Source organism: Cucumis melo, chromosome 4, assembly GCF_025177605.1.
Source record: "Cucumis melo cultivar AY chromosome 4, USDA_Cmelo_AY_1.0, whole genome shotgun sequence".
Lineage (NCBI taxonomy): Eukaryota > Viridiplantae > Streptophyta > Magnoliopsida > Cucurbitales > Cucurbitaceae > Cucumis > Cucumis melo.
In genome coordinates this window covers 2,580,189-2,607,250 of record NC_066860.1, presented here as the reverse complement: position 1 = coordinate 2,607,250, position 27,062 = coordinate 2,580,189, and the positions used below count along the sequence as shown (strand labels likewise).

At 32.8% G+C, this 27,062-nt stretch overlaps 4 protein-coding genes across 9 annotated transcripts; 1 reads left to right on the top strand and 3 right to left on the bottom strand.

Annotated features, from left to right (window-relative positions):
- The first annotated feature begins 312 nt into the window (after positions 1-312).
- LOC103503732 (AIG2-like protein D) lies at positions 313-6,246 on the top strand. 4 transcript variants are annotated; one of them, XR_007820209.1, is made up of 7 exons: positions 349-631; positions 902-1,089; positions 1,976-2,048; positions 2,154-2,246; positions 2,858-2,941; positions 4,279-4,424; positions 6,027-6,246. XR_007820209.1 is itself a non-coding variant. In XM_008468053.3 (5 exons), the coding sequence occupies exons 1-4, from the start codon at positions 423-425 to the stop codon at positions 2,938-2,940; spliced, it is 453 nt and encodes a 150-aa protein (XP_008466275.2). In that variant the 5' UTR covers positions 342-422; the 3' UTR covers position 2,941; positions 4,279-4,349. The 4 variants fall into 4 exon arrangements, 2 of the variants coding, with proteins under 2 accessions (XP_008466275.2, XP_050939577.1); XR_007820208.1 differs by lacking the exon at positions 902-1,089 and having other exon boundaries at positions 313-631; XM_008468053.3 differs by lacking the exons at positions 902-1,089; positions 6,027-6,246 and having other exon boundaries at positions 342-631; positions 2,863-2,941; positions 4,279-4,349.
- On the bottom strand, positions 5,564-19,798 carry LOC103503733 (L-arabinokinase-like). 3 transcript variants are annotated; one of them, XM_008468054.3, is made up of 28 exons: positions 19,416-19,798; positions 18,641-18,748; positions 17,683-17,751; positions 17,338-17,421; positions 17,042-17,118; positions 16,852-16,918; positions 16,201-16,258; positions 15,992-16,059; positions 15,852-15,914; positions 15,513-15,566; positions 15,324-15,426; positions 15,134-15,243; positions 14,912-15,031; positions 14,168-14,224; positions 13,849-14,021; positions 13,599-13,758; positions 12,845-12,928; positions 11,962-12,087; positions 11,460-11,672; positions 10,853-10,940; positions 10,289-10,332; positions 10,112-10,207; positions 9,951-10,027; positions 9,234-9,434; positions 8,459-8,624; positions 8,276-8,347; positions 7,534-7,728; positions 5,564-6,087 (listed from the first exon to the last, which is right to left on the bottom strand). In XM_008468054.3, the coding sequence occupies exons 1-28, from the start codon at positions 19,509-19,511 to the stop codon at positions 5,959-5,961; spliced, it is 2,958 nt and encodes a 985-aa protein (XP_008466276.2). In that variant the 5' UTR covers positions 19,512-19,798; the 3' UTR covers positions 5,564-5,958. The 3 variants fall into 3 exon arrangements, with proteins under 3 accessions (XP_008466276.2, XP_016903567.2, XP_008466277.2); XM_017048078.2 differs by having other exon boundaries at positions 16,852-16,898; positions 17,042-17,099; XM_008468055.3 differs by lacking the exons at positions 18,641-18,748; positions 19,416-19,798 and having other exon boundaries at positions 16,852-16,898; positions 17,683-17,747.
- A 989-nt stretch (positions 19,799-20,787) lies between these two features.
- On the bottom strand, positions 20,788-22,066 carry LOC103503730 (glycosyltransferase family protein 64 C3). Its single transcript, XM_008468048.3, has one exon. It carries the CDS (start codon positions 21,878-21,880, stop codon positions 20,882-20,884), a length of 999 nt encoding a protein of 332 aa, XP_008466270.2. The 5' UTR covers positions 21,881-22,066; the 3' UTR covers positions 20,788-20,881.
- A 3,402-nt stretch (positions 22,067-25,468) lies between these two features.
- On the bottom strand, positions 25,469-26,261 carry LOC103503729 (protein SMALL AUXIN UP-REGULATED RNA 51). Its single transcript, XM_008468047.3, has one exon. It carries the CDS (start codon positions 26,182-26,184, stop codon positions 25,672-25,674), a length of 513 nt encoding a protein of 170 aa, XP_008466269.1. The 5' UTR covers positions 26,185-26,261; the 3' UTR covers positions 25,469-25,671.
- Between the last annotated feature and the right edge of the window lie 801 nt (positions 26,262-27,062).

Genomic DNA, 27,062 nt, shown 5'->3' with positions numbered 1-27,062 from the left:
TTAATTTGAACCCAGAAAAAAAATTCTAAACTAAGTAATATAAGGTAATGTAACCTGAATTTTTTTAAAGAAAATTTAGATTTAAAAAATAAATGTAACGAAAGGTTTTTTTTTTAATTGTGAAATTAAAAATTGAAATTTGATTGAGCCAGGATTCGACACAAAGATATGTTTTTACAAATATAAATATGTTGAGTAGTTTTGTAATTATATATATTTATTTTAGGTGAAACATGTGAATTTCATGGACTTTATGACTTTCGGGATAAAGTAAGTCATCCTCACAAACCATGAAGTAAACCTATTAAATACTTCTTAAAATTCACAAAACCAAATGAGCCAACATGTAGAACATAGAGTAAACTTGAAACTAATAACAATAATAAGAAGAAGAAATGAAATCCGTAGACATATATAAATAGATGGTGGGTTCCGTTCAGTTAGTTTCTTGTAGAAACTATAAGCAATTTGAGTGGGAAATGGATTCAGCATCTCTGGCTGCTCGCGCGTCTCTTCATCCGCAGCAGAATCTTCACTCTGTCTTCGTCTACGGCTCTCTCATGGCTGATGAAGTTCTTCGTATCCTCTTGAAGCGTACTCCTCAATCTTCTGATGCCGTTCTCAATGGCTAGTACGTATTTTTTCTCCTACTCTTAACCTTTTTATTTCTCATATCCTCATTCTTAGCTTCTTCTATTTTGTTGAATTCGAAGTAAAAGTCTCATCGATCATAGCCTAATTCCTGTTCGTTATATTCTGATTCTGATTTACTCTATTGATCTTTTGATTTACTTGGATTTGTGCTGTTTCTCTGCTTAATTTGTATTTGGATAAGTAAGTGGATGTTGATTTTCTATTTTGTATTGTTGCCGAACTGTCATGCTTGTTTTGGATTATCTAGGTTTTGCTGCTTAGTTTAACATTAGCGTTATGCGAGAAAGGATTATGATGAGAAATACTCTTCTACTCTCGGCTCTTTGGTTTGCGAATCGTGCTGTTATTTTCTTCTCTTTCAATCAATCAATTCGAGGCTAAAGTCGCATTGATGATGCTAATTTGTGCTGATTTCCTGAAGGAGAATTTCACTCGGTATAATTAATCTCACTCGGATTGATGCTGTTTCCTTGTTTAATTTGTTTCTGTAGAAGTTTGTGGATGTTGATCTTTTATCAAGTATTATAAGTGAACTGTTATGCTTCTGGTGATTTTCTCGGTTTCCTTTCTTGGTTTATTTTTGCATCATCACGCGGAAGGATTACATAAATATAGTTCTAATCCTAGCTCTTTGACTTCCAAATTGTCACTGTTATTTTCATCTCTTTTGACAAATTCGTGATGTTTCTCTAAAGGAGAATTTCATAGCGCTATTATATTTTTTTTGGTTTGAATTGATGCTTGATGCTTCTCTTTGTTTAGTTCTGTCATCGCAAAAGTCTGTGGTCTGTGGATCTTGATCTTGTATCAAGTATTCTTAACGAATTCTGTACCTGTGATTTTCTGGATTTTGTTTTTCAGTTAATGTCAGCCTTACGATAAGAAGGATTACATTCGAAATATTATTCTACAGTATTACATTACAAATATTCTTTTACACTCTCACTATGTATGATTTGCATATCATTTCGGTTATTTTCTTTGGAGACATTTGGAGATAGGTGTGTGACTTGATGGTAGTCCAATTTATGCCGGTTTTCTAGAGGAGAATTTTATTTATTGCATCCATCTTATGATTTCCTTGAATTTATGTTCTTTATCTGCTTAAGTCTTCTCTTTAGAAGTTTACAGATCAGGATCTCCAAATAACTATTACAAACACAACTGCATATGATCTATTTGCTTGTTCTAATTTCTAGGTTTTGATTCTTAGTTTATGCGATTAGCATTTTGTCCAGGAATGATTAAGAAAATTCTTCTATTGCTTGCTTGCATTCCTGAGTTCATGATTGAAATTTGTATTTTGCTTGAAATTTTGCAGCCAAAGACTGAGTGTTAAAGGACGTCTTTATCCAGCGATCATACCTGTTACAAGCAAGAAAGTATCTGGGAAGGTCTGTAATACCATCCTTGTTGAATTTACTCACGGGCGACGAGTAACAAACCTGAATATTTGCCCACATCATTTTATGTTTTCATGTTGAGCTATTACGCTGCAGATTATTTCAGGGATCAAAGACTCTGAAATGCATCTCTTAGACGCATATGAGGATTTTGAATACAAGAGGATTACAGTTGAGGTCTCTTTAATGGTATAAGTATTTGACTAATCTTGGTGCTCGACCGTATTTTATTGTCAAGTTTTTCATACCTTTACAATCAAGTACGGACCTACTATGAAATACTAACTTCTGGTATTCGTTTTTTCAACCTGTTACAAATGCATATTTCTACGAGAAAAACTTGTTATGCATACATATCGTAGTTATTCACCACTAGTACCCTTTGGTAAGTTACTTGGAATTGAAAAACTTAATTAACATCGACTTCATATAGCTATTCTACTGCACTTGCAGTACTTTCTGAGGAGCTTTTGTCACGTGTACTATATTTGATAACCATTTGGCTTTTGAAAGTAAGTTTTTACATTTTCCACACTCACGTGTTAAGAAATTTAGACAAGCTTTCAAAACTAAAAAAAGATTTTAAAAAACTTGTTTTTTTATTAGAATTTGACTAGGAAACTTGTCTCTTTTAACAATTGTGAAAACTATAATAAAAAAAATTAGAGGAAACAAAAATAAATTAAAAAACAAAAACAAAATCGTTACCAAATGAGGTCTTAATTATTTACGGTATATTTCACTTGCCTTTTTTCCTCTGCTTTAAGATTGGTTTTTAGTTTGTCAATGGTTCTTTGCAGGATAGTTTGGAGAAGCTATTAGTTTATGCTTATGTTTGGGGCAACGAAAAGGATCCAAACTTGTATGGAGACTGGGATTTTGAGGTAAAAACACTATCCTTTCGATAGGTCCCAAATTATTAGAGTTTATGTACATAAGGAATATTGTTAGTTAGGGGGGCCTTGACAGTGCGGTACATACCGTTCGGATTTGTGGGGTGGGGTTATCTTTTTGCTTCCACTGAGATTGAACCCACGATCCCCTTTCCTTTATCGGTAACTGTCCTCTCCGTCGTTCCACCCTTGTTGCACATTGTCTCCGTTGGAGACCGCTCTGAAAGGTTATCTACCTTCCCCTCCATTGACGCCTGTCTACTACTGATCTCATTGAACTGAGCCTTGGTTCTTGCTCATCTCTAGCACCTTGGCCCCAATTTATTTATCAAAAAGTATATGGAGAATTCAAGAGCTCTCCTTCCTCTCCAAATTCTTGTAAAGAGAGCAATTACAGTAATTTAGCAAAAAGATAACTCCCCCACAAACTCAAACGGTCACTCCCCCGAGGCCCCTCTAACTAACAATATTCCATTGAGCCTCACACAATCTATACATATTACCCACACACGTATCCGTCCTCTCTTCTCGCACTTACATACATACACTCTAGTAGTTCGTGGCTTATCACTTTTCTTGCTCCACTCGTGCATCATGATATAATGTTTGTGCATTATGCCTACGGAGAAGAAACGTTTTGTTTTTGACCTTACAGCATCCTCAACTGCACAGAGTTCAACAATAATTTAATCGTGCACCAATATAAGTTCAATTAATTAAGTTTCATCCTACGAGCTAGATTATGATAGATGTTCCAAATTTAGTTTAAGCTATCCTTATGTTTGCAACTTTGCATCATGAATTCATTGTATGTATCGAAACTTGTTAAATTTGATTTTAATTTCCTTGGTAGATTTTTGTTAGTCCACAAATAAACCGTTTTTATTTCACTCTGCAAATAAAAAAGTCATGGTAATTATTTCGATTTTGGTTTTTTATTTTTGAAAATTAGGCTTATTTGCTCTTCATCTCTTACAATGATTAGTGTAGTACAATCATTGAATTTTTAATCAAATTTCAAAAACAAAAACAACTTTTTAGAAGTTATTTTTTTACCTTCAAATTTTGGCTCTGTTTCTTAAAAACCATCGATAGAAAGTAGATAACAAAAAAAGAAATTTGGTCGTGAAAATTGTATTTTAAGACTTAATTTTAAAAAAAAAAAAAAGCAAAAAACAAAAAACAAAATGGTTACCAAACAGTGACGTAAATTTTGACATGATGATTTTGTTTTTTTGATACTTGTGTTGTGATTGAAACTTGGAAGTACATGAACACAAAATGTAATTCTATTTTTAAATTAAATTTTATCTGCTGAAAATTGCAAGGAGTGGAGGCGAGATCATCTGGAAGCATACATTGAGATGGTCGAGGAATTTATGGAAGAGTATGAGCAGCACCCCGGACCCTAAAATTTTATGGTCTCCAATGGAGAAGGATAGGCGATGCTAAGAACTAGCTCTCCAATCTACAGGTAGTCCTATATTTCCATACTCGTTTTTCTACTAATTTATAATCCTTATATTTGTTCTTCATAGTTTCATAACTCATTCAACCGATTTTTACTTTCATTTAAAATAGAAGCTTTTGCTTTCCGAGCGTTTATTTTGACAAAGTTGTTTAATGTTAAAAGTCTTTTTATCTCTTAAATGGCTTGAAGTTTATTAGTGGGGATGGTTTAGAAAGTCCTCGTCCAAGTAAATAAAGTTTAATGTAATAGATAGTAATGTTAGAGACAATAATCAAGTATATGGTAAAATTTTAAAAAAATTACAAAGATAACAAAGTTTATTAACAATAGACTTTATTGTAATCAATGATAGACCACGGACTAAAAAATTTTAATGAGAGACCACTGATAATAGACTTTATTATCATCAATGATAGACCATTGACAAAAAAAAATTTAAAATGTTACATAAGATTTATATCTAAAGTATAAAATCATAATTCGTGGTTAGAAGTTCAAGTTTTATTTGATAGTGATTTGTTTTTTTTTCAATCATTTCTTCGTAATTTGTTTATTTTTGTTTCGTTTTTTTTTTTGGTAAATATTTGAGTTTTTAGTTAACTATTTTTTTTATAGTTTTAAGAGCTTGACATAAAATTTGAAAATTCTACTTTTTAACTACGTAAAAAAAAATACACACATTTATTTGGTGGATTATAAACATTGATTTTAAAATAAAAATCAAATGGTTATCGAATTAATTACAAATGATTAAGCTTTGGTTGATGATTCAAATTTTTACTCAAAAAATTAAATACTATGGACAAATAAAATTCTGAAAATACAAGCCCAATAAAAAATCAAAATGGTACCAAGCTAAAATTTGAAAAAAGAAAAAGAGTAGCCTTTAAAAAAGTTATCTTTTGTTTTTAGAATTTGGTTAGAATTTAATCTTCGACGAGTAGTTGAATTTAATCTTTATAATTTAGAAGATGCTAAACATTATAGACATGATAAAGAAATATATGCTTTATTTTCAAAAATTAAAAATTGTTATCAAACAATTTTATTTTCAAATAAATGTTCTTGTTTTAAAATTTAACTTAGAATGCTTAATCTTTTACTTATAAATGAAGATTATTATAAGAAATTGAGAAGATAAATATTTCATTTTCAAGACTTCAATCTTTCTCATATAAATTTAACAATACGAAAAAGAACTAACGTATCAAATGTCTACACCCTTCCAATTACAACAACCGTTTTAAGAGCCCATAAACACTATGTAGCCTCTCTTTTCCAGTCCTTAAAACTATATTTGAAATTCAAGTAGTTTAAGTAATTAAATATATCTACTTTTTATAGTACATCAAAGTTTAAATAAGTTGGTCAGGTTTTAGCAAATAAAGCTGCAATACGAAGAGACTGAACAATTATACAAATAAATAAGTAAACCGAACTTACTTATAAAAACATTATTGCATGGAATATGAACATAAAATGGGACGCTATTTTGGCAGAGCCACTGCGTAGATTTATGACTTTTTACGTAATAGATTTATTTAATTTTGGGAGAGCCAGAGCTGCGTCTTCTTATTCTCAAATGCCCAAATTTTCCTGCGCCAGGAGAAGAACCTTCGAAAATAAAGGGAGAGTAACCCGTTGCATCTTTGTACCTTTGTTGAATCTGGGGGATCAACCAATAACCCGTACGATAAGGTCAGTCAGTTTTTAAGGATTCATTGAAAATTTGTGTCATCCTATAACTTTGTAATATAACAATCTATTTATTCACTTTGACTACTTATTGAGTCTAGGCAAAATATATTATTACCACTTGGCAGCACTTCCGTTTGCATTTAAAATAAGATACATTAATCTATAAAGTTGTCAACATAGAAACATCAAACATTGTTCAGCCAGTAACATGGCATTCTTTTTTCTAAGGTAAAATGGCTTTTTCTTTTTTTCATAGTTGAAAATTGTAAAATTTTTAAAGAAGTTTAGTGAGTAAAAAATAATAGATAACTGTTTGTTTTTTGTTTTTTCTTTTTGAGGGGGAGATCTAATTTAACGTTCTTATACGATAGTTAAACACATTTTTAGAAGATTCAAATTTATTTTTCTAATCAGTTGGATGAAATAAACGAAGAAACACAACACACATGCTTTTGAATATATATACATACATAATTTTAAAAAAAGTATATCGGAACGACGTTTTTAAAATAAAAACATAAAACTAAAAGTTTATCAAGCAACATAATATTAACATACTTTGTCCTCAAATTAATATTGGAACTATTTACAAATATATAGCTCATTTAAGTAAAAATAGTTTTGTTCATAACAATTTTTTCAAATTAAACATTAATTCTTTTTTAAATAGTTTATAAAAATTTGAGCACAAGGAAATAGAGAATGAGATAAATTTATAAAGGAAGAATATATGATTTTTAAAAGATGTTTGATAATCTATTCGATTTTCAATTTCTAAAATAGTGTTTATATTATAGACTGGGTAAGTTTGGAAGACTAAAAGATAAATATTCTAAAACAAGATTCAATGTCTTTTGAAAGCCCCTCGCTCTCTACTAACTTCATGTTTAATTTTGAAAAAATTAAACATATAAATAAAGTAAAATATTCTGTATAATTTAAAAAACATAATATGATACCGTTTAGTTGTAAACGGAAAATCACTTTAAAACTATTTTTGATTTCATTTAAAAAGTAAACGTGCATTTAAAAATTTAAAAATTTGTTTACCTTTTTCAAAAAGTAATATGATTATTTTCTTTTTCAAGAATAAGTGATAAGAAAAAAAAAGTTTTAATAGGGTACTAAAAGAGTCGACTGGCAAAGACATCCCTCTCGGTTCTCACTGAGTCCATCATGTGAAGTGAAATTTGTCTTTTTAGTCAAAGATTTAGAATCGTGTCTTAACCAACTAAACTCTATTTAGGTTAGCTTTATAACTTTAACCTAAAAGGTAGAAGATTGAACTTCGACGAATAGTCGAACCCGTGAAAGAAAGAAAAAAGTGTGAACAAGCATCGGGGGGATGGGATATTAGAAAAAAGGAAACGATGATAATAATAACAACACGAAGGAAAAAAGCAAAAATAGTTACCTCAATGATCTGCTGGGTGGTGCGTAAGCTGTTTTTGCCAATGGCACAAACAGTTCCGCCACATCCGCCGCCAGTAATCTTTGCTCCATATAAGGTCCCATCTTCAGACTTAGAGTGCTGGGCCTTTTGTACCAACTCTACAAGCCTATCGGTCCCGTCTGCCCCTAGCCCACACTCACTGTAACTGTAATGGCACTGTCTCACACAAAAACATCCACTTTTAGTCAACTTTTGTTTTGTAATTTGTTTTGTTTATTCATAGCTAAATCACAACAATAATCTTTATGCAAACGATTAAAAAGAACACTTGTATAATAGCACCTTTGGAAGAAAGCCACTAATTGAGCTATAATAATCTCTTTTTGCTACGATAAATACTATTTTGTAGTTTCAAATTAACTACATTTAATACTATTTTAAAATCTTCGTTTACTACCGTTTTTACTATTTGACATTCATCATTTTTTTTCTTTCAAATTCAAATAGTTTACGTCTAAAACATATACTATTATAACTCAAATTAAAATAATCTACATCACAAACATGAACTATTATGACTTAATAATAATAAACAACTTCTTGTCTAAAACATCCTTCGAGTATTTTCCTATATTATTAAACTTAAGTTATAAGATTTTCTTTTAAACGCGTTTAATTGGTTATTCATTCTTTTTCCTTCCAAAATGTTGTAATTTCATCGTGATGCTATTTTAAATTTTACCGATTAGACACTTAAACAAACCTGATATAACAACTCTCCAAGGGATGTAAGTTGCTCATCAGAAGTTGCGGAAGTAAGCAATGCTTTGAAGGCCTATTCACATAGAAGTGAGAGGGGCGGGGTTAAGTTGGTTAAGGGGTTATTTCTTTAGGAGTCAATATTGCAAAGCAACTGATGCTAAAATTTATAATAATAATTCCAGACCTTGACACGAAAGTTTTCATATATAGGGTGTCTTGCAGAAGCTCTAACTGCATAGCTACGCTTCTCATCGATCACGGTGACTGGATCATTGTGATTAACAAATTTCTCCACAAAAGCCTCCCCAGTAATGGACTCAGGAAGTAACTTAGCATAAATAGCTTCATACCTGAAATAGATTGAAGACTAGTTAGAAGGCACATCATATATATGTTAAAAAATATGGTTGATTACATGCAAGGAGAGAATAAAAAACATTTGAAGATCAAATGGTTAGATTCTTTACTTTTGTTAATAATGTAGATACTACTTCTGGATAGTGGTGTAACCACATGAAACTCTCCTGTTGTAATTACATTACAACTTTTTTCTAATTATTACCATTTGAAGGCTCTTCTAATAATGGACAAAGATTCTCTTTATCCCGTCCTTTAGGCTTTTTTACTCTCCTACTCTGGTCCATAATATCATAAGGAAAGAGAGAAGAGAAATTCTTTCGTTATTACACTACTACATTTTTATGATTATTAACAATTAGAAAGCTCTTCTAGTTTCTGATAGAGAGCCAGCTGTTTTGCTCTTCTATTTTGGTCTACAATAATAGTTTCCTATCAAGAAAGAGAGAAATTATCTTTCATCGTGTTTTATAAAATGGCTATCGCATAATAGATGAGGATTGGAATTAGAGTTCATTTTCAGAAGAGATGTAATTAAGGAGAGCTTGTCACGGATCCAACATTCTAGTTCAAGGGAAAAGGTTAAGTGGATCATCGATTACCTGTGAGGCGGAAGGTTACACAAGTAGTCCAATGAAGATTCAGTTTGAAGCAACTCCACACTATTATCCTCAGAATCATAATTACTTACACCATTGATGACGGAAGATGACACTGGTAACATAGAAGATGCTGTAGACTTGATGATCTCTCTACCCATAAACGCTCCTATCCTTACAGAACCATAGTCTGCACCACCAACACTGCCAAAGAAACAATGTAGCATTAAAAAATTAGTTTAACGTCAATCTCTTGCGAATAAGGCTTCGTGTTAATTATAAAAAGATGTGGACAATTTGCTGCAGTACATGGATGCTTTGAGATATTTGCCTGAAACAGAAAAACTTTATTGGGTTTTATAAAGATGCAAATCAGCCATAGCTCACAGCTCGGGATCAACTCACTAGTGATGGCAAGTTTTTAGAAGTTCCAACAGGGCGAGCAAGCTTTTTACACAGGTCTTTAATCTTAGTACGTTTGATGCACTTCAACTTAAAGGATATAATTTAATATGATGCCATGGTAAAACAAGCATGCCATGATGAATGAATAATTCGTAAAATTAGCAACTAGGCAAGTTTTTTCTTTGCTAGAAAACAGAATTGTGAAGTGGAAGAAATAAAAAAATATCCGAGCTCACCACTTATGGCCAAAATTCTTATGCAAGAGAACACAAGAGTACATTCTCCATCGTACAGTTGAGAGAATTTGAACGATACCTGTGACGTATTCCTGAATCAAGGCCCCAAAATCGAATATGGCTTGGTATCTCAACAAGTCCAAGTACCTCAGCAGGCTGAGAATAACAAGCAAATTTTTATATGATCTCACTGAAGAGGAAAACTACATTATGCAAGCAGCCTGAAATAATTATATGTACCTGGCACACCATTGCTAGTAGTTTGTTGGCTTCTCCACATGCTGAAGTCATCTGGTCCATAACACCACATGGAGCTCCCACAATGCAATTTTCCACCTAGTACGTGCATTGAACTGAGAGGTTAGGTAAATTGTAGAGTCGAAGATTTTGGTAAAGATTAAATCCTTGGGTTCATACCTTTTGGCAAAGTAGAGCTATATCTCTTGAACTGATACTCAATCCTGTAGAACATCAACGATATTCGTTCAATTGATTTCTCTAATCAAAGAAGCTCAATAACTTGACTGATGTTAATTAGTCGAGAAAATATGCCAGTAAAATCAAACCCGGTTAATAAAAATGTTGGGCATCACTCGCATGCAACAAATATGGAAACAGTTAATTTATTAAGTCTAAAGAAATCCAGTCGACATAAAATTGTGGAGGAACACCATCAACCAATGATAAGGATCGGCCTAAAGTGCACAGGGATTAATTTGAAAGTCACATGAGAGGTTAAGAACTCAAAGTGCATTCGATCTCTTCCACTAGGTAAGAAGATTAGATTGGGTTAAATGCTTTTACTTGGCAGAAACACGTCAACTACGCTGCAAATAGGAGCTTACACCTTATACTCCTAATCCAAAAGCAGTTTTACTAGCATTGCTTCCATGGCCAGGCACTAAGCCGTAAAAAGAAAGAAATAAAGAGGGAAAAAAAAAACACTTTGTATTTGATACAGACATGCCTAGTTAAACGTACCATGTGCTGCAGCTATAGCAGATAAGGAGGCAACTTCCACGGAGGCAGATGAAGATACACCTTTACCTTCTGGCACTGCTGAGGAAACCTGTTGTGTTTGCAATGTTTAGAGTCCATTGGTGAAAATTGTAGATCGTCAAGATATACATGACTAAAGAAGCAAGAATCAAGTAAAACTATGAGAATTACCACAATTTCACATGCTCAAGATGAAAGTTAGCCAATTTTGAAAAGCAATTACGAAATCCCTTTAAACATGAAGAAAATAGCGAATGCAAAAGATTATTAAGTACTCTGCATTTTTTATATATATCAAACACAAAAAAAATTCCCAAAAGAAAAGTTCACTCCATAGACCTAGATCTCAATGATAATTGATTTGAAACTTTATAACATGAAACGTTATGACCATCAAACAGAGTTTTGGTGAAGATGCACGGATGAATTAACATATGGTTTAAAAAGCTTGCAGAATCAAAATGCTTTAACTATGTATTTTTCATGAAATGACGATTGCTAAAGTATGGCATCTAGGAGAAATTAAAACTTGAGACCTAAATATTTACACTTAAAGATCTGGCTGCAAAAATAAAAGATAGAGAGATACCAGCATACTGATACTGTCTTCAAATCGTACACCCAACTCTCTCATTAAAACCAAGATGGTCCCTGCAACATATGCTGCCCACTTTTGTGCTGGATCTTTGCTAAAGTATTTTCTTGCATTCTCATACGAAATTGGCTTCCCTCCGTCCATGAAATCAGATAGATTCATATCGAAGGTTGGGGCACGATTGCTGAATTCAGACCCATACGATACCTGATTTTGATAACATACAATTACAAAGAAAGTAGACCTCAAACAATGTGAATTTCTTTCGTATGTTTTTACAAGCTCTAGCATTTTTTTTATTCTCACCCACAAGATTACCAAGATAGTAAGTATATTCTATCAGACACTTCTTCAGAAAATACCAGAGCCAACTTTCTCATAATAGGGAATTTGAAATAAAAAGATAAATATTGCAAATGCAATGATGAACAAGAAAAAAAAAAGTTCCTGAGAAGTTTGTTGTGCAAAGAGGGACTTCCCAGAAGAAAATACATACTATTTGAAGAACCGGTGTTTGGCCTTGTACGCTGGAATCCTGTCGAGCTTGTACATGCTTCCAAAGCCTATGTTTACTAGGATGGTTTTTTTGCAGTGCAACATGACAGGCTTCTCTTATTGGCATCTGGAGAGGCAAGGGGAGACGAAGGAAGAATGAGAAAACATTTCACTGGACAATAATGTACAAAAGCAACTTCAAAAAAAGATGTTGGAAAGTCTCACGTCATATGTAAATTCTATTTGAAGCCGGAAACTTTTTTAGATAGATACAAAATAAAAAGTAATAGTAAATTAGAAATTGGAATGTGAAAAATATGTTAAAGTGACAATCAATCAAGGTATCTATCAGCTTCACAATCTCAAAATAATAAATATAGCATAAAGACCAATGATTAGATGACAACATATAATTACAACGATTTACCCTGAAAAATTGGATTTCTTAAATGCTCAACCAACGTGACTTTTCTTCATTAGCATCATTCTCTACTCGAAGCCCAACTTTCCCACAGAAAAAAGAGACAGATATGTAACATAAGGTGATGTGTAAATTTCCCCAGTGTAAGTGTGTGATTGAAATGCAAGGGATTGTTTGGGAAACAGTAATAGAGAAGAGATCATCCGGAAAACTGAGTGAAAATGTGACGGCTGATATAAATAGTTATAAGACGAAGTTAAATATTATATTAAATGAGAAAACAATGGGGAAAATTGAAACAAAAAAGTCAAGCCAACAAGACATCTGTTCCCTGGTTCTATTCAGCAAGGTAGGGAGCTCACAATCTTGAAAATGAATCAATATAGCATCTTGTCTACTCTAATTGCTAATCCAAATTTTTCCTTATTATTCAAAAGACTACAATATCAAAGATAGATGGTACCTGCAAGACAAGGCTTCCAGAGTAATCAGCTATGCCCCCCATGACATCCAACCTTCCAGGTGCTCTGGTTACAAAAATGTCTTCCTGTAGTGACAAACCACCGCCCATCCACCAAAAGAAAAGGACGGATTAAAAGTAATGCTAAGACCATGAGACTACGGTGTTCGAAAGTTATGTTGGAATCATCATCACTACTTTGTACGGTGAAATAGCAATAGCTAAATACTAAATCATTGTATTCAACAGGTTATTCTGCTTAAGGCTGTAATAATCATCAGATAGACCTCCAATCGTATTCAATACAGTAGGAAGAAGAAGGAAGACACACGTGCAAATGAGGGAGAGTGCAGTAAGAGAGAGGATCACAGTTAGTTACAAGAAAATAGTGGTTAAAAGGGAAGGGAGTCGGAGAGAGAAGGGGGGAGTCATTTTGTTGAGGTTTAGGCTGCCAATTTCCTCGAGAGAAAGGAGGGGCAGAAGAGATGTCTGGTATCAGTATTGTTCTTATTTTTACTTGTACTGTTCTTCTTGTTTCTTGATTGTGTTAAAGGATTGAAGTATCAATACTATATTGTATTTCTGAGAAGTATATATTGAATTATATCAATATATACGAACACACATTTTGGTGTTCTATCATCATCCTCCAGATACATTAACATTATATTATCATCACTATCGACTGCGATGCTTGAGCACTATGAAATAGTAGTGAGATTGAATTAAAAAAAATACTCTATTTTATGAACACAACCTGCCAATTAAATAGTCCAGCAGCAGCCTTCTGTTCCCGCCGTACCTCTGTGCTTCCATTGTCATTCAAAGAATCTAATTCTACCAAGCTTTTTAAGAAATTTACTGAGTCAGGAAAACCTTGAACGTCACCATGAAGCACCTCAAAATCCTCGATGGAACTAAAACAAAAAATGGAGAGACGTCAAATTATATACATACAAATTGTTCTCCCAAGTTATTAAACTCTTCAGACGCAACAAGTTTCTCACTAGTCTATTGGCGAGCTTCTCTCATCCACTTGGCAAGTTGGTGATCCTATCGAAAGGGCAAATTCATTTTCAGCATTCGCGTACCACTCTGGAATGAGAAGATCTCGACCGCGAACCCTTTGGAGTTGATATCCTAGAATTATGGCATCTTGCAATCTTCTTGCCCCACTAAACTACATTTTCAAAAAGCTAAAGTGAAAATCTTCTGATGGGATTAAAAACAAACACAGAAACTACTTCTTTAGTAATTTTCAAATAGAATCATAGATATAAACTCCTTTTTACCCATACTTCACAATAAGATAAAGAGTTTCTTGACCTTGTCCGATGTACAATTTTTCCCGGCAGCTGTCTCTTGCAAAATATGGGCTGTAATCTACAGAATTTGAAGAAATATGAACAGTGAACTGTAAAGACATCAATTTCATTGATATTGAGATCTAGAATCACACGAAGAACCAAAAAAATTGGGAATAAGCGAAGGTCCCAAAGGTCCAAATGGGAACAGGTTCCAATTTAAAATGACATTATAAGTAGTAAACTGTAAAAATTATCACGACCATCATAGTTAAAAGTTGTGCAATTAAGAATATCAGTAGGTATATTAGCTGCCTTAGTCGAATATCATCAGCGAATATCATCAGAGTATTTCATTTCTTTAATGAGATTCTCAACTGTCTGCAAAATTTTCTTAAAGATCTCATCCCCACTACCCAGTGAAGTAGGCTTATAGCTTTGGAAGTGTGAAAGTTTGAGCAAAAAAAAAAACAAACACCTAAACCGCACTTAACATGCCCATCAATGCCATGGCCTTAAGTGGAAATCGAAGATATCCTCATATCTTGGTAAACACCCAACGGGAACAAGTTAATAACAAGAAAGTACAAATCTGAAGTCAGTGAACCTATTAAAAACACGATAATGCATAAGGATAGATTCATTGATCATGTCAAGAAAATTGATAGTTCTAAATCATGCAAAATCATGTCCCTCAAACCGTAAAGATACAAGCACAACGATTTTTTTACCATCTAATGATATCATAGAACTTGAAGGGCCATACCTCACCACCATTGACGCCTCCCACATAGCACGGTTTCAAACTAATAGCACGCTCAAGATAAGGTTTCCATTGACCAGTGAGTAAATCCCTTCTTATCATCTCAACCCCACTTTGATAATACTGTTTACAGAACAGTGACCAATAGGACTTGTTAACCAATTTGTAGAGGAAGAGGAAAAACTACAAAGAGAGAATCATTGAATAAAAACTACATAATAGCACCTCAAGCATACTCCTTAAGAATGGTTCTTCGTTAAAATAATCTCTTCGTACAAAGACAAAAGGTACTTTGTATGCCAATGCTTCACTAACGGTTCCATAACCAATTTTTCCTGAAAAAAAAAAACATAATTTAATGTGCTTTTGTCCATCTGATTAAGCTCAACCACTTTCAGAATTATATTTTACACACCAAGCATGCAATCAGAAGCAGCTATCAGATCTGGTGTATACGCATCTTTTGCGAGCTTAATGAAATTTGGTGGAACCTCTTCAGTGTCTGAAGCACCACAAACCTGGCCCCCCAAAAAAAACGATTTAAGTACAAATGACAGCATGATAGCAACTTATGCACACAAATGAACCAAATGAGACGGTATACCAGGCAAAGCCAACCAGAGGGTAAATATTCATCTTTCAACTTCCAGTCTGCAGGCTGACAGACAGACGGACAATGAAACAGATGTAAATCTTAAGTGAGAATCCAAAAACTAATTCAAAATCAGGCAACCGAAGAGAAATAAAGTCACAACTACGACTTGGTGACATAAAAAATTCGAGTGTATAAACAGTAAACTAGTCCGTGTATCCAGGCAATTCAAAGTGTGTTGAACGTCTAAGAATGCATCTATACCAGAAAGAAAAGATCAAACTTCAGACATGGAGATGTTAATAAATATTTCACAAACTATAAAGTACAGAATAGACAAATTCAACCCACCTGTCCGCCAAAATTAAGGATAACTAACTTCACATCATCTCCAATACCCAGTTCACTCCTCACCTAGAATAAGAACTTGAGTAAGAGAATCACAAATGAACAGAAGTTATCGAGTGAAGGAGCTTAGTAAAATCCGAAACCTCCTGCCGTGTTTTGTGCAGCCTTCTGACAACAAGAGGTGCATCAACAACATCACGGAAAGCAGGCACTGAAGAAGCAAAACGCATGTAGGCAGATATCAAAATCAAGAAAAGACAGTGATTAGTGAATATAAACCTATATATATATATATATATATATATATATAAAGTAGCAGGAAGGGGAAAAAAGCAATTGTCTTGAAATATACTTGGGCAGTATCCTGGGAGGCGGATCAGGAACTGGCAATGTGAATAATCCTCTGCAATCTGCATTGAAGCAGTACAAGAGCTCAAGTGTATGCCAAGAACATTAAGAATTATAGCATCACAGAATACAGTTTCATTCATTAATACAAAAAAATGAACAGACTTCAATGAGACTCAAGTTTCAAGTTCAATTTTTCTTAGGAGTTAAAACGAGCAAAAAGTTTTATGAATACAAAACTGTCCAACAAGTAACAATCATAACAACCCCCATGATGGTGAAGGGAATTTGTTAGAAATAATGGACTTAGTTCATGTTGAAAGCTCAAGTATAGTTACATAATCTACTTTGCCCTATTTTTTATTCTATTAATTTAGCCCGTGTTGTCTATAAATACTTCTCTTTTGTACCTTTACAAGTATTAAAAAAATAATAAAATTATCAGCACCGTAGTTTTTCTCCTTATACTAGGGTTTCCACGTAAAATTGTGTTTGTTCTTGTCTACTTTGATCGAATGCCAATGATTTCTAGATACCGTTGAATTTAGTTTCCATAGAAATATAAACCCCTAATTCTGACAAAGGAAAGAATGTGGACCATTTAGGGATATTGAAATACTGGTTCAAATATTAAAATAAAATTAAAAAAAATCACCTGCCAGACTATCGAACGATGGTGATGCCCGGCATCCATTATATACTCTGCATAGATGAAATCCCAACTGCAAAACTTAAGTTAATGACTATTGGCTTCAATACATTTTGGTTACTAAATGCAAGACATCATGAAAAATAAGTAGTGATATGACAAGTAAAGAGTAAACATGCCAGTGCCCTTGAGTTACCTGAAGTTGGTAACACAAACAGAGCGAATCCCAGCATCAGCAGCAGCACGGCAAGCAACTGGTACAACATCAGAAACCTGTTTATATTTCGCAGAAGCAAAATTATCAATTCTTGAAATATCATTTAAAATAAATTATTCTTGTCGTGTCTTAAATTCCACAATCATGAAAGTTTTCCTGTTATATATTCAAAAATTTGCTCCAGAGCCACAATATTTTCCATGTCATGATCACTTCACATGATAAAACGGTCAAAGTGGCAATGATTTGAGCACGCTTATATCATATGTATTTACCACTAAGTCAGCTTTGATTGACTTCAGCCATTCTGCTTCTGTTTCCAAAATCGTATGCCGATGCACAACAGCTGTCTCGTGATACTAAAAATTGGCCAAAGGAATGGAAAACAATTAGTAAAACAATAAAAAAAGAAATGAAAAACCAGTGACCCGATAAGAAGAAAACAAAGTAGTGGTCGTGATAAGATAGCAGATTAATAAGAACGGGGGATGACAACATGTCTTATTTTGTAAAATTTGTATTTCGTATTTGAAAGAATCATCTAACAAAGATATACAGTTCCATGTGGACGCAAAAAAGAAATCAGAAAGATATAAAAAGATAATGATGATAGTACTCACCTTCTCTAAGGATGCCAATCGATCTACTGTCAATGCATCCGTCTGGACAGCCCCACAGTCCAACAATACCTAAAATTGATTAAAGAATGTATAAATCTACAAATTACTTGAGGTTTATTTGCAACTAATTATACCGTGATATTCCACACGAATGCGGTTGTAGTTTACCTGAAACCTCGTTTAAAATGGAAAAAAGAAAAGGAAAGAAAAAAGAAAAAGAAGAGGAAGAAGAAAGAACAATGAACAAATCAAGCACTTAATTTCAATTTCTGAGTTCGTGAAAACATGTTAAACCCAAAGCTATCAATTTTTAGTCCAAATATAACAGCTACATCTAAATGTTCATCATTGTTAATTGATCGAGTACATAAACCATATTTACTATTAGTCTCCGAGACGGATGCATTGTGCACGTTTCAATTTTTCCAAGTACGTTTGGTACAAGGTACAAAACAAAAAAGAAAAAAGGAACAGATGTATTGATAAAGATATGAAAACGATGTTTTAACAAAGAGATGAAAATATAGTATTAACAAAATTATCAATACCTAGGATTATGGTGATCCAAGATTCTCAAATCCAACTTATACTTTTTAAAGCGTGAGCTGTGCAGTGATGACTCGCTTCGGTGAGAGTCCAATAAAAGCAATTGAGAGTCTCAATGAGAAGAGGTGAGAATGCATAATAGTTCATTGATAATTGGAAGGGAAGTCTAATCAATAATATGAACTATGAACTATGAACCATTGCACATAGAAAAGAAGAGGTACGATACCTAAAGACAAATTAAAATTGAACTTATGCATCATATCTATTGGCAGAATATATTCATTCAATTGTTTAAATGAAAAATAATTGGAAAGGTATTGAAACAAAAAACTGATATGAAACATAGGCTTGATTGAACGGCATGGCAGAAATCACTAGCAGTCAGGCATAAGCCTTTGATCAAATTTACCTTTCGAATGAATAGCCTAGGGGATTGGATTGCAGAAGTAAAAACAAACTCAGGGGCAGCAGAAACGACGTGCACCTCGTGGCCAGCAAGTATCAGGTGCCGAACAACCTTTTTGCACAGAACAATGCATTACATTAACCATTCTCAAGCAAAGAAGAAGAAGTAGGTCAACAATGTAGTAAAGTAATGCATTATAACAAATAATAATATTTCCACGAAGAAGACAGCACAAATTTCAGTAAAATTTTCGTTAACTACTCTAGAAGAAGGTTGGCAGGATAAGTAACATTACAGGAAACGAGATCAATATAAATCGACACTTCGACATTTGAAAACCAAGGAAATTTGACTCAAGAACTGGCCTCGTAGATTTCTAAACAACAAATACAAGGAAAGAAGAACTCGAGCTCATAACCGAACGAAATCAAAACTCCTCAGCAACATAGACGAACACAATCAATCAAAACAAAAGAAATTTCAGCAAATTTTTTCCGAGCAGTTTGTCTCCAAAAGACCTTCAGCATTATAAGTTAAATAAGATTACAGAAAATACACATCGAAATTAATCAACATTTCGAGCGAGAGAAGAAACCACTCGACATTCCAAATCTAATGAAATCTGAAGCCAGAAATGACCTCACAGAATTTTATACAACAAATCCGAGAAAAGAAGAACTCAAGCCAGACCGAAATCCAAACTCCATTGCATACAACGAGCAGGATGATGAAAAAAAATGAACACATTCAAACAACATTCTATAATGCAGAATCCAACCTCGATAACGCGAGTGGCGTGGCCGAAGCCATGGCCGGTGATGTAATAAGCAAATACCAAACGATTCTCCGACGACGTCTCCGGTTGAATCCCCATTCTTTCCGGCAACTCTCGATCGATTCGAATCTAACTGATTAACTTCAAATTTTCGCTCTTCCGATTACTAAAATTATAAAAAGAGTACAGAATTGGAGTCGAAACGGATCAAGGAGAAGAACAATGGCTGTTCGTTCATTGGCAAATAGGTTTGGAATAGAGGTTAAGCCTCGGCATTCAGCGTAATCTAGTCCCGAAATTCCCGCCAATAAAATGTAGTAGAAGAATTATGTTAGGAGTTAGGAGCGAACTCGTTTTTGAAGATCCAACTGAATCCTCCAATACAAAGTCTCTCCATTGCTTTAATATTGAAAATCAGTATTATTTTGTGAATTTAACATTGTTTTTTTTTTAATGGCAAATTGCAAAACATACCGCAATCTACTAAAATTAAAAATTAAGGCATCAAACTAATAAAAAATTAAACCTCACAACTTACGTAATTATCCAAATTATATCGATGATATAAGTTTATAGATTCAATTTTTATCGGTCTAATGTGAGTTTAAGAGTTTAATTTGAATTACAGTATTAACATATATAATAATAATTTTAAAAAAAAACTGTAAATACTTGTTTAACACCATAGATCATTAGAATTTGTGGTAAGAACACTTTGCCACATTTGTAATCCGTAAAAAAATATAATCATGAGTGATATCTAGGGTGGTTTTTGCTAATTACAAAGAGAGTGGTGTTTTCATTTTTGTTTTTGGATAGTGATCTGTTAACAAGTTTGTGCAGATCTGCCAAACAGTTCAAAAATGGAAAGTTGATTTTAATGGGGTACCCGGCAGAAAAACAAGTTGCCTTTTCTTCCCATATGAAAAGATAACTACAAAAAAATTAATGACAATAATTAAAGATTTTGAAGAACTAGTCATTTATAATACATGCATAAAACTCAGTGTAAAAATGAAAATTTGAATGATGGGATTAACATTTTCTAAAACAATTTTCAACATTTGCCCATTAATATGTATATTTTTTTTCAAACAAAAGTGATTTTGGAAAATCACTCCCAAAGCATATTCAGTATTGATAAGATTTACTAATGGAAAAATTATAAAGTTCTAAAAAACCAACATGTTTTTTTATAAAACATAAAACTAAGCTATACTTAAAATTTACATTATATTATTTACTTGTATAAAGTTTAATGAAATGAAATTATGATCATGTGATGAATAATTACGAATCAAACCTTACCAAATTTAAGAGTTTATATGTGATTGAACTGAAAAAGAATATGTGCATAATGTAATAATTGGAATAATTTTCTCAAATATAAAATGTAGGAAAATTATATTTCGAAATATTTTGATTTCAAATTTTTTACACATAAATACATACATTTTTTTTTCAAATTTTCAGAGTACATTTTGATCACAAGGGACTAACTTCCTACCCTTTCTACACAAAGCCTGTTCGCCGATTGAGTTAACGGACTTCCCGTAACTATACCGTAACGGCATTCTTCCCAACCGTCTATGAAACTCCGTTATACACCGTCCCCTTCTCTTCCTATGCTCTCCTTTCCTATTACTCAGCCCTATCTCACTAGCTCCTTCCTTCAATCTCAGCCGTTCGTTCCCATCATCGTACTCATTCCGTGGGTCCCCCCAGTCTCTGATCCTCTGCGCCGCAACCATAATAGGTCCAGCGTTCGACATATCGGCCACAACGAAATTCATCAAGATATCCTCGCAATTACGCTCCAGATCGACAACTCTCCTCATGTCGGCCATTGCCGCTCCACCTCCACAAGAATACTCGAACAAATACTCCGCCTTGAGAATCATTAGTTTCGTGAGTACGATCGAGTACTTGTCTTGATGAACGGTGTAGATCCATTCCCTCCTCGAGAGGTCTAGATCGTGGGATCGGACGAAGAAGCCGACAAGTCGTTCGGGGTTTCTCCCCCAAATTCTGAAAGCGAATTCTAGAGACGGTGTGTCGATCTCGACGTCGTCGTCACAGATCAAAACGGCACTGGTTTGGATGGATTTTCGGGGAAGGAAGCGAGAATTGAGGCTGTTTGAAGATTGGCGGATTAGGGTTATGGGTCCTGTGGTGAGGTTTTGAGCCAATTTTGTTAGGGTTTTTGTTGAAGTTGAGGGATTTCCCCAGAGGATCAGTACGGTGTGTACGAATGGGGATGCGGCATACCTGGCGGCTAGTGATTGGAGAAGAGGGATGCGGGACTCGTAGTAGCCGTTGATGAGGACCGTGATTTGATCAGACCGTAGATTTCGTCGGTCCGGTAGGGATTCGGCGGCGCACGCGGCGGTGGTTTCATTATGTAGAGAGTACACGGCGGTGGAGAAAGAGAGAAGGAGAACTAAGATGGTTAGAGATTTGAAGTTCATCTCCACTTTTGCATCAGATTCACATCTGTGCAAGATGCAAAAAAAAAATTATCATATTACCAATTTGGTTTATTACTATTTATTATTAATTTTAAAAGACCTCATGTGATACGTAAACTTTACTAAATTCATAAAGAAAATAGTAAGAAGGTGAAAAGCAACTAATAAAATCATTATTAATTAAATTTTAAAAACTAAATTATTGTTTTTCATCAAATCTTAGGTTCAAAAGTGTTTTATAATTTTATTTGCTGGGTCATTTATGATTTATGACACCAAAAAGTTTACAAATTAAGAAACTTTTATATAATATAGAAAGGGAGAAAAACCAGCCTCTTACCTTACTTCAACAGTGCTAAATTGTTATACAACAAGATATTAAGTTAAAAAAATTTACATTAAAAAACAAAACTATTCAGTTGGAATCCATAGTGATATGGAACAGCGGCAGATTTAGTATAGGTCCGAAGGACGTGTCTCCTCAATTTTATCTTCTTTATATATATATAGATACATACATACATACTAGTAAGTAGCCTAGTGATTACTCTGTTTGTCATCAGATGTGCATGATAATTAATGTTTGAAAGTTAAATATTTGTGTTCATTTCAATAATTTATAAAAATTAAAATTAAATAAGGATCATTTTAATATTTAAACTATTTACAAAATATATCAAAATTCATCATTTTATAGTCCATTTGATTTTTTGTTGTTATATTTTGTAAATAGTTTTTTTTTGTGCTATCCACGTGTTACGAGGTTAATTAGTTGCTTAATTAATAGAATAAAAAAAATATAAGAATACCTTTTAACCAAACACAATTAAATTAAGAGAAATTATTAAAAATAGAAAAATTGACAAAATAATATGTATATGTTACTCCATAAATTTTGTTTCATTTTGATCCTGGTCCATGTATTATAATTATGTTCTATTTGTTTCTTTGTATACTTTTTATAATGGTTTAATTTAGTCTATTGGTCCTTCTTTCTTCTTCTAACTCTGCCTAGCATGCTAAGAATTACAAAGTTGTGCTCATTTTAATAATCAAATGTTATGGTAGCCTGATATAGAGATTAAATGTAATTTAGGAGTGATGCTCTAGTCGTAATTAACCAATAACTAAACTAGACGAAAAGCATCATAATTCAGTTAGCTAGTCATATTAAGATATAAGCTAGAACTAGGAACATGGTAAGCAAAATACCTAATTGGAAAAGTGAAATTTAATCTTAAAATTAACTCTTATACTTAGGCTAATCAAACAATCTTTATTGAAGCCATATTACAACTAGCAAGTTAATTTAACCTATTGCTACTTGGATCGATGATCAAGCAAGTGAATATCACGATATACAATATGCATCATAAACTGAAAATATAACCAAATTCTCATTCAAAATCAAGAAAGAGTTGGAAGGTGAATACAAGCAATCCAATACAAATGATCTAATCCTCACAAACATCTAAAAATGGCTGAAAGTTTGACTCAATACCTAAGCTAGCTAGAAAACAACATTTTAGCTCATTGTCGACATGTCGACCAATAAGAAATTGTTTTAGATCGTAAATTAGTCCTATGAAATCAGAAAATGAAGAGAAAGATATGTAGAAACGGTTGGAATTGATGATCCCTTAACTTGGATGGCATAGAACTTTTTAAATAAACATCAATCAATGGTGCCGTAACGTTGATGGGAGCTAGTTCATGGGCCATCTTCGAAGCTCTGCAGTGTTGTGCACTTTACACAAGATTTAGGCATTCTGGCTTACAGCGTCATGGGGTGTCAGGCCGCGATCAAAGGCGGTGGCAAATTAATTAACCACTACTTCGACATTTTGCTTAAGTTGATGCAATGTAGCACCAATCTCACACCCACTTTAGCTCAATTTCGTCATTGGCACTCAGGTCTACCATTTACATGCTCAACATCTACCTAACAACGAAATAGAAATATAAAATCATGGAACAATCCCGAATTAAAAAATATTAGATAACACATTTTTTATGCTACGAGCATATCAAATTGTATAGTGTGCATAGATCTAGAAATAGTCCAACCTCTAAGAATTAACTTCAACTTGATGTACTAAACCCTAAACCAACAAGAACATGTGAGCACTGGATCATACCCATGTTTTCTAAGAAAAAATGAATGTCAAACCATAAAAGAAGAAACAAATCCAACATATCATTGTCTTTAAAATAATCATTAATTATGTTCGATTAATCAACTTGATCATAATGTAACTTTATTATAGTTTAGGATCAAAATATATCCACCGTACAACATTATATATAACATGTGCATATAAATTATCAGCCCTTTCTCAATTTAGAAAGAGACTGGAACCAATACACTATAGAGTATAATTGGCTAACGAGAATAATTAAAATAATTGTCATATTTACTTATGAACTGTCCAAGTTAGTCAAAATGCATGTGAAATAATTAATTATTTAAATTCGAAAAAAAAAAAAAAAAACTTGATTCTCAATCTGTACTGAATCTTAATTAACTTCTTATTAGAGTTTACATTGAAGCTCAAGTGGCATATTGTAAATTGTAATCTCTGAATTAAAATTCTTAAATTATTTAATTTAGCGTATACTTTACTTTAACCATCATCTTAAAATGTCTTGAACCTCGTAAATTTCTGTCACTGTTTTTTTATTTTATAGGATGAAAATTATTTCAATTAAACCAATTGTTTGACTATGCATTTTTTTTAAGGATTGTTTGAAGTAGGGGCACAAAAAATAACCTACCCGGGTTATAAAATGTAGTTTAGGTTGGTTGAAAATTTTGATCTTTTTTTCGAGTTGTTAGGTTGGTTCTTGAATTGGAGAGTTGAAAAGTTCAAGTTAATTAATTTAATTATATGTTTATTTGAAACTTTACATACATTAAATTTTCGAAAAAAATATATAAATTGAGTTAAGAATTTGCACCTCTAATATGAGATTGAGATTTTGATTGCATTACATTATAATCCCATCTTATTAGAAATTACTATATCTGTCATCATACAAACCTAGATACTTTTGTTTAAATATTTAAAACAAAATAAGGGAGCTGAAGAATAGCTAACTAACAAATAGGAAAAAAGCTCAAACTAAATAAATATTGTTTTATATGTCATTAAATTCCAAATTATTATTCTTAATAAAAATCTCAAGACTTTGTGAATCAAATCCAAACAATTCATTCATAACACATATTGGCATGTCAAAATTAAAATCCTAAAATATTTTTAGAATTTAAAACAATAAAGCAAATATTTAAGTCTTTTTTCTAAAAGAAACTACATGTATCCAAATGAATCTACACACAAAAACTTACCTCTACATTTGAGACCAAAATAAGATCTAGCCAAAATATAAGAAATGGAAATTAATGGTAAATAGGGTTTAGTTATTCAACAAGCGGGATCCCATTCTATATCAAGATTTACAAATCATACCAAAATTTTAAATATATCAATATAGTGATATCACTTATAATGATGTAAATATTTTCAAGTTTTTTTTTTAATTTTGAATAAATTAAGAGTGATTTTTTGAATTCAAAGAAAAAACAAATAATTCCAAAAAGAAAAAATATATATATTATTCATAATTTCATATATTTCCTCTTTTCTTCATACATTTGATCTACCTCATCCAAAAAAAATTATAGTAAAGGAGGAATCAAAAGAGAGAAAAAAGAAAGTGCTTTCTTTTCTTTTCTTTTCTTTTCTTTTTTTTTTTTAGAAAACTCTGTTCTTCTTCTTCTTCTTCTTCTTCTATCTGCACATTGGACTCTGTGGGCGGTGTGATGACGGCGTTAACTGCAACGTTTCCAATGAACAAAAATTCAAAACCTCTTCCCCTCCTAACAACAAATCCCCTTTCTTCTTTTCCTCCACCAATTTCACCACATTTTCAAACACAAACACTTCACACGGCAACCTCAAAACCCCCGTTTGTTGAAACCCAAATTCCTCCTCCGCTTCTCTCAACAGAATCTCAAACGCCGGATGCCCTAAATACGACGTCGGTATAACAAATCGCTTTTGCTCTTCCCCTACACTCACTGCCAAATACCCTTTTGGCACTGCCCCGCCGCAGCTTTCCCCGCCGGCCGACGATAACGTCCGTTTCAGAAACTTTATGCTCTTTCCAGCAGGCCCCGCCGCCGTGCCGGTGATTTTATTCGCCGCCTTCGATGAGTTCGCTAGCTTCCGCCATTTCTTCAGGATCTGTTGAAGCCGTACGATGTCTCTGATTTTGTTGGACTTCTTTGAATTTAAATCCATTGCTGATTTTCTTCTTCTTTTTGAGAAAAGAGGAAGGAAATGGAGATGGAGAGGGGTGGTTTCTGTTATTGATGGTTTGAATTTATAGGCAGCTTGAGTTTGGAAAAATCGGATTTAAAAAAACGTAAAATTTTCATTGATTTTAGAGTAATTTTATCCGTATTTTCTGTTGAGATTGCCTAAATCGTCTGTAATAATAATAATATTTTAAATTGTTTGTGGTTGTTATTACCATTATGTCCTCCCGATTAATTAATTTATATTAAGCTTTGTTTTGCTGTTCGTTTTAGGAAAAAAAAATAAGTGATTATACGTAAAAAGTGATTAAGGATAAATCTTAACCGCTTGCAACTTTTAAATTTTAACTAATAACTAACGTATAAAAAGGTTATAAATAGAAGCTTTTATATTTAGCTAATTTCTTAATAGTTTGTTGTATTTTTAATACACTTTGTTGGGTATATTTTCAAATTTGAATTGATTCAATTAGATTATATAAAATAATAAAATTGTAGATACAAAATTATAATAGTTTTTTAATTATATCAATATACCTTCTATGCATTCTTTTTATTTGAATTATGCTTATGTTAACTTCGTTTAACTCATCATTTCCATCTCTTTATTTCTTTTAAAGTTGATTATCTTAAATCTTTATTTTCACTTATCTTTAATTTTAATATCTTTTTAATTAAATTTTATTTTTATTTTCTAACTTTGATATAAAATTACTTCTAAAGTTTTCAAATCATTCAATAACGAGTCTTATACATCTTATTTATTATTGTTATTCAAATTCTATAATTTCATTTTAATATAAGCCTAAAACAAAATACCAATTAAATAGAATTCGATGATTAATTTATTAATAATTAAAG

Coding starts and splice junctions, on each gene's coding strand:
- LOC103503733 (XM_008468054.3), bottom strand. CDS start 19,511: ATGGGGATTCAACCGGAGACGTCGTCGGAGAATCGTTTGGTATTTGCT. Junction 14,022..14,167: donor AAAATTGTACATCGGACAAG/GTCAAGAAACTC, acceptor TTGAAAATGTAG/TTTAGTGGGGCAAGAAGATT. Junction 8,348..8,458: donor ATGAAAACTTTCGTGTCAAG/GTCTGGAATTAT, acceptor CTATGTGAATAG/GCCTTCAAAGCATTGCTTAC.
- LOC103503732 (XM_051083620.1), top strand. CDS start 423: ATGGTGGGTTCCGTTCAGTTAGTTTCTTGTAGAAACTATAAGCAATTT. Junction 2,049..2,153: donor GCAAGAAAGTATCTGGGAAG/GTCTGTAATACC, acceptor ATTACGCTGCAG/ATTATTTCAGGGATCAAAGA. Junction 2,942..4,278: donor ATGGAGACTGGGATTTTGAG/GTAAAAACACTA, acceptor GAAAATTGCAAG/GAGTGGAGGCGAGATCATCT.
- LOC103503729 (XM_008468047.3), bottom strand. CDS start 26,184: ATGGATTTAAATTCAAAGAAGTCCAACAAAATCAGAGACATCGTACGG.
- LOC103503730 (XM_008468048.3), bottom strand. CDS start 21,880: ATGAACTTCAAATCTCTAACCATCTTAGTTCTCCTTCTCTCTTTCTCC.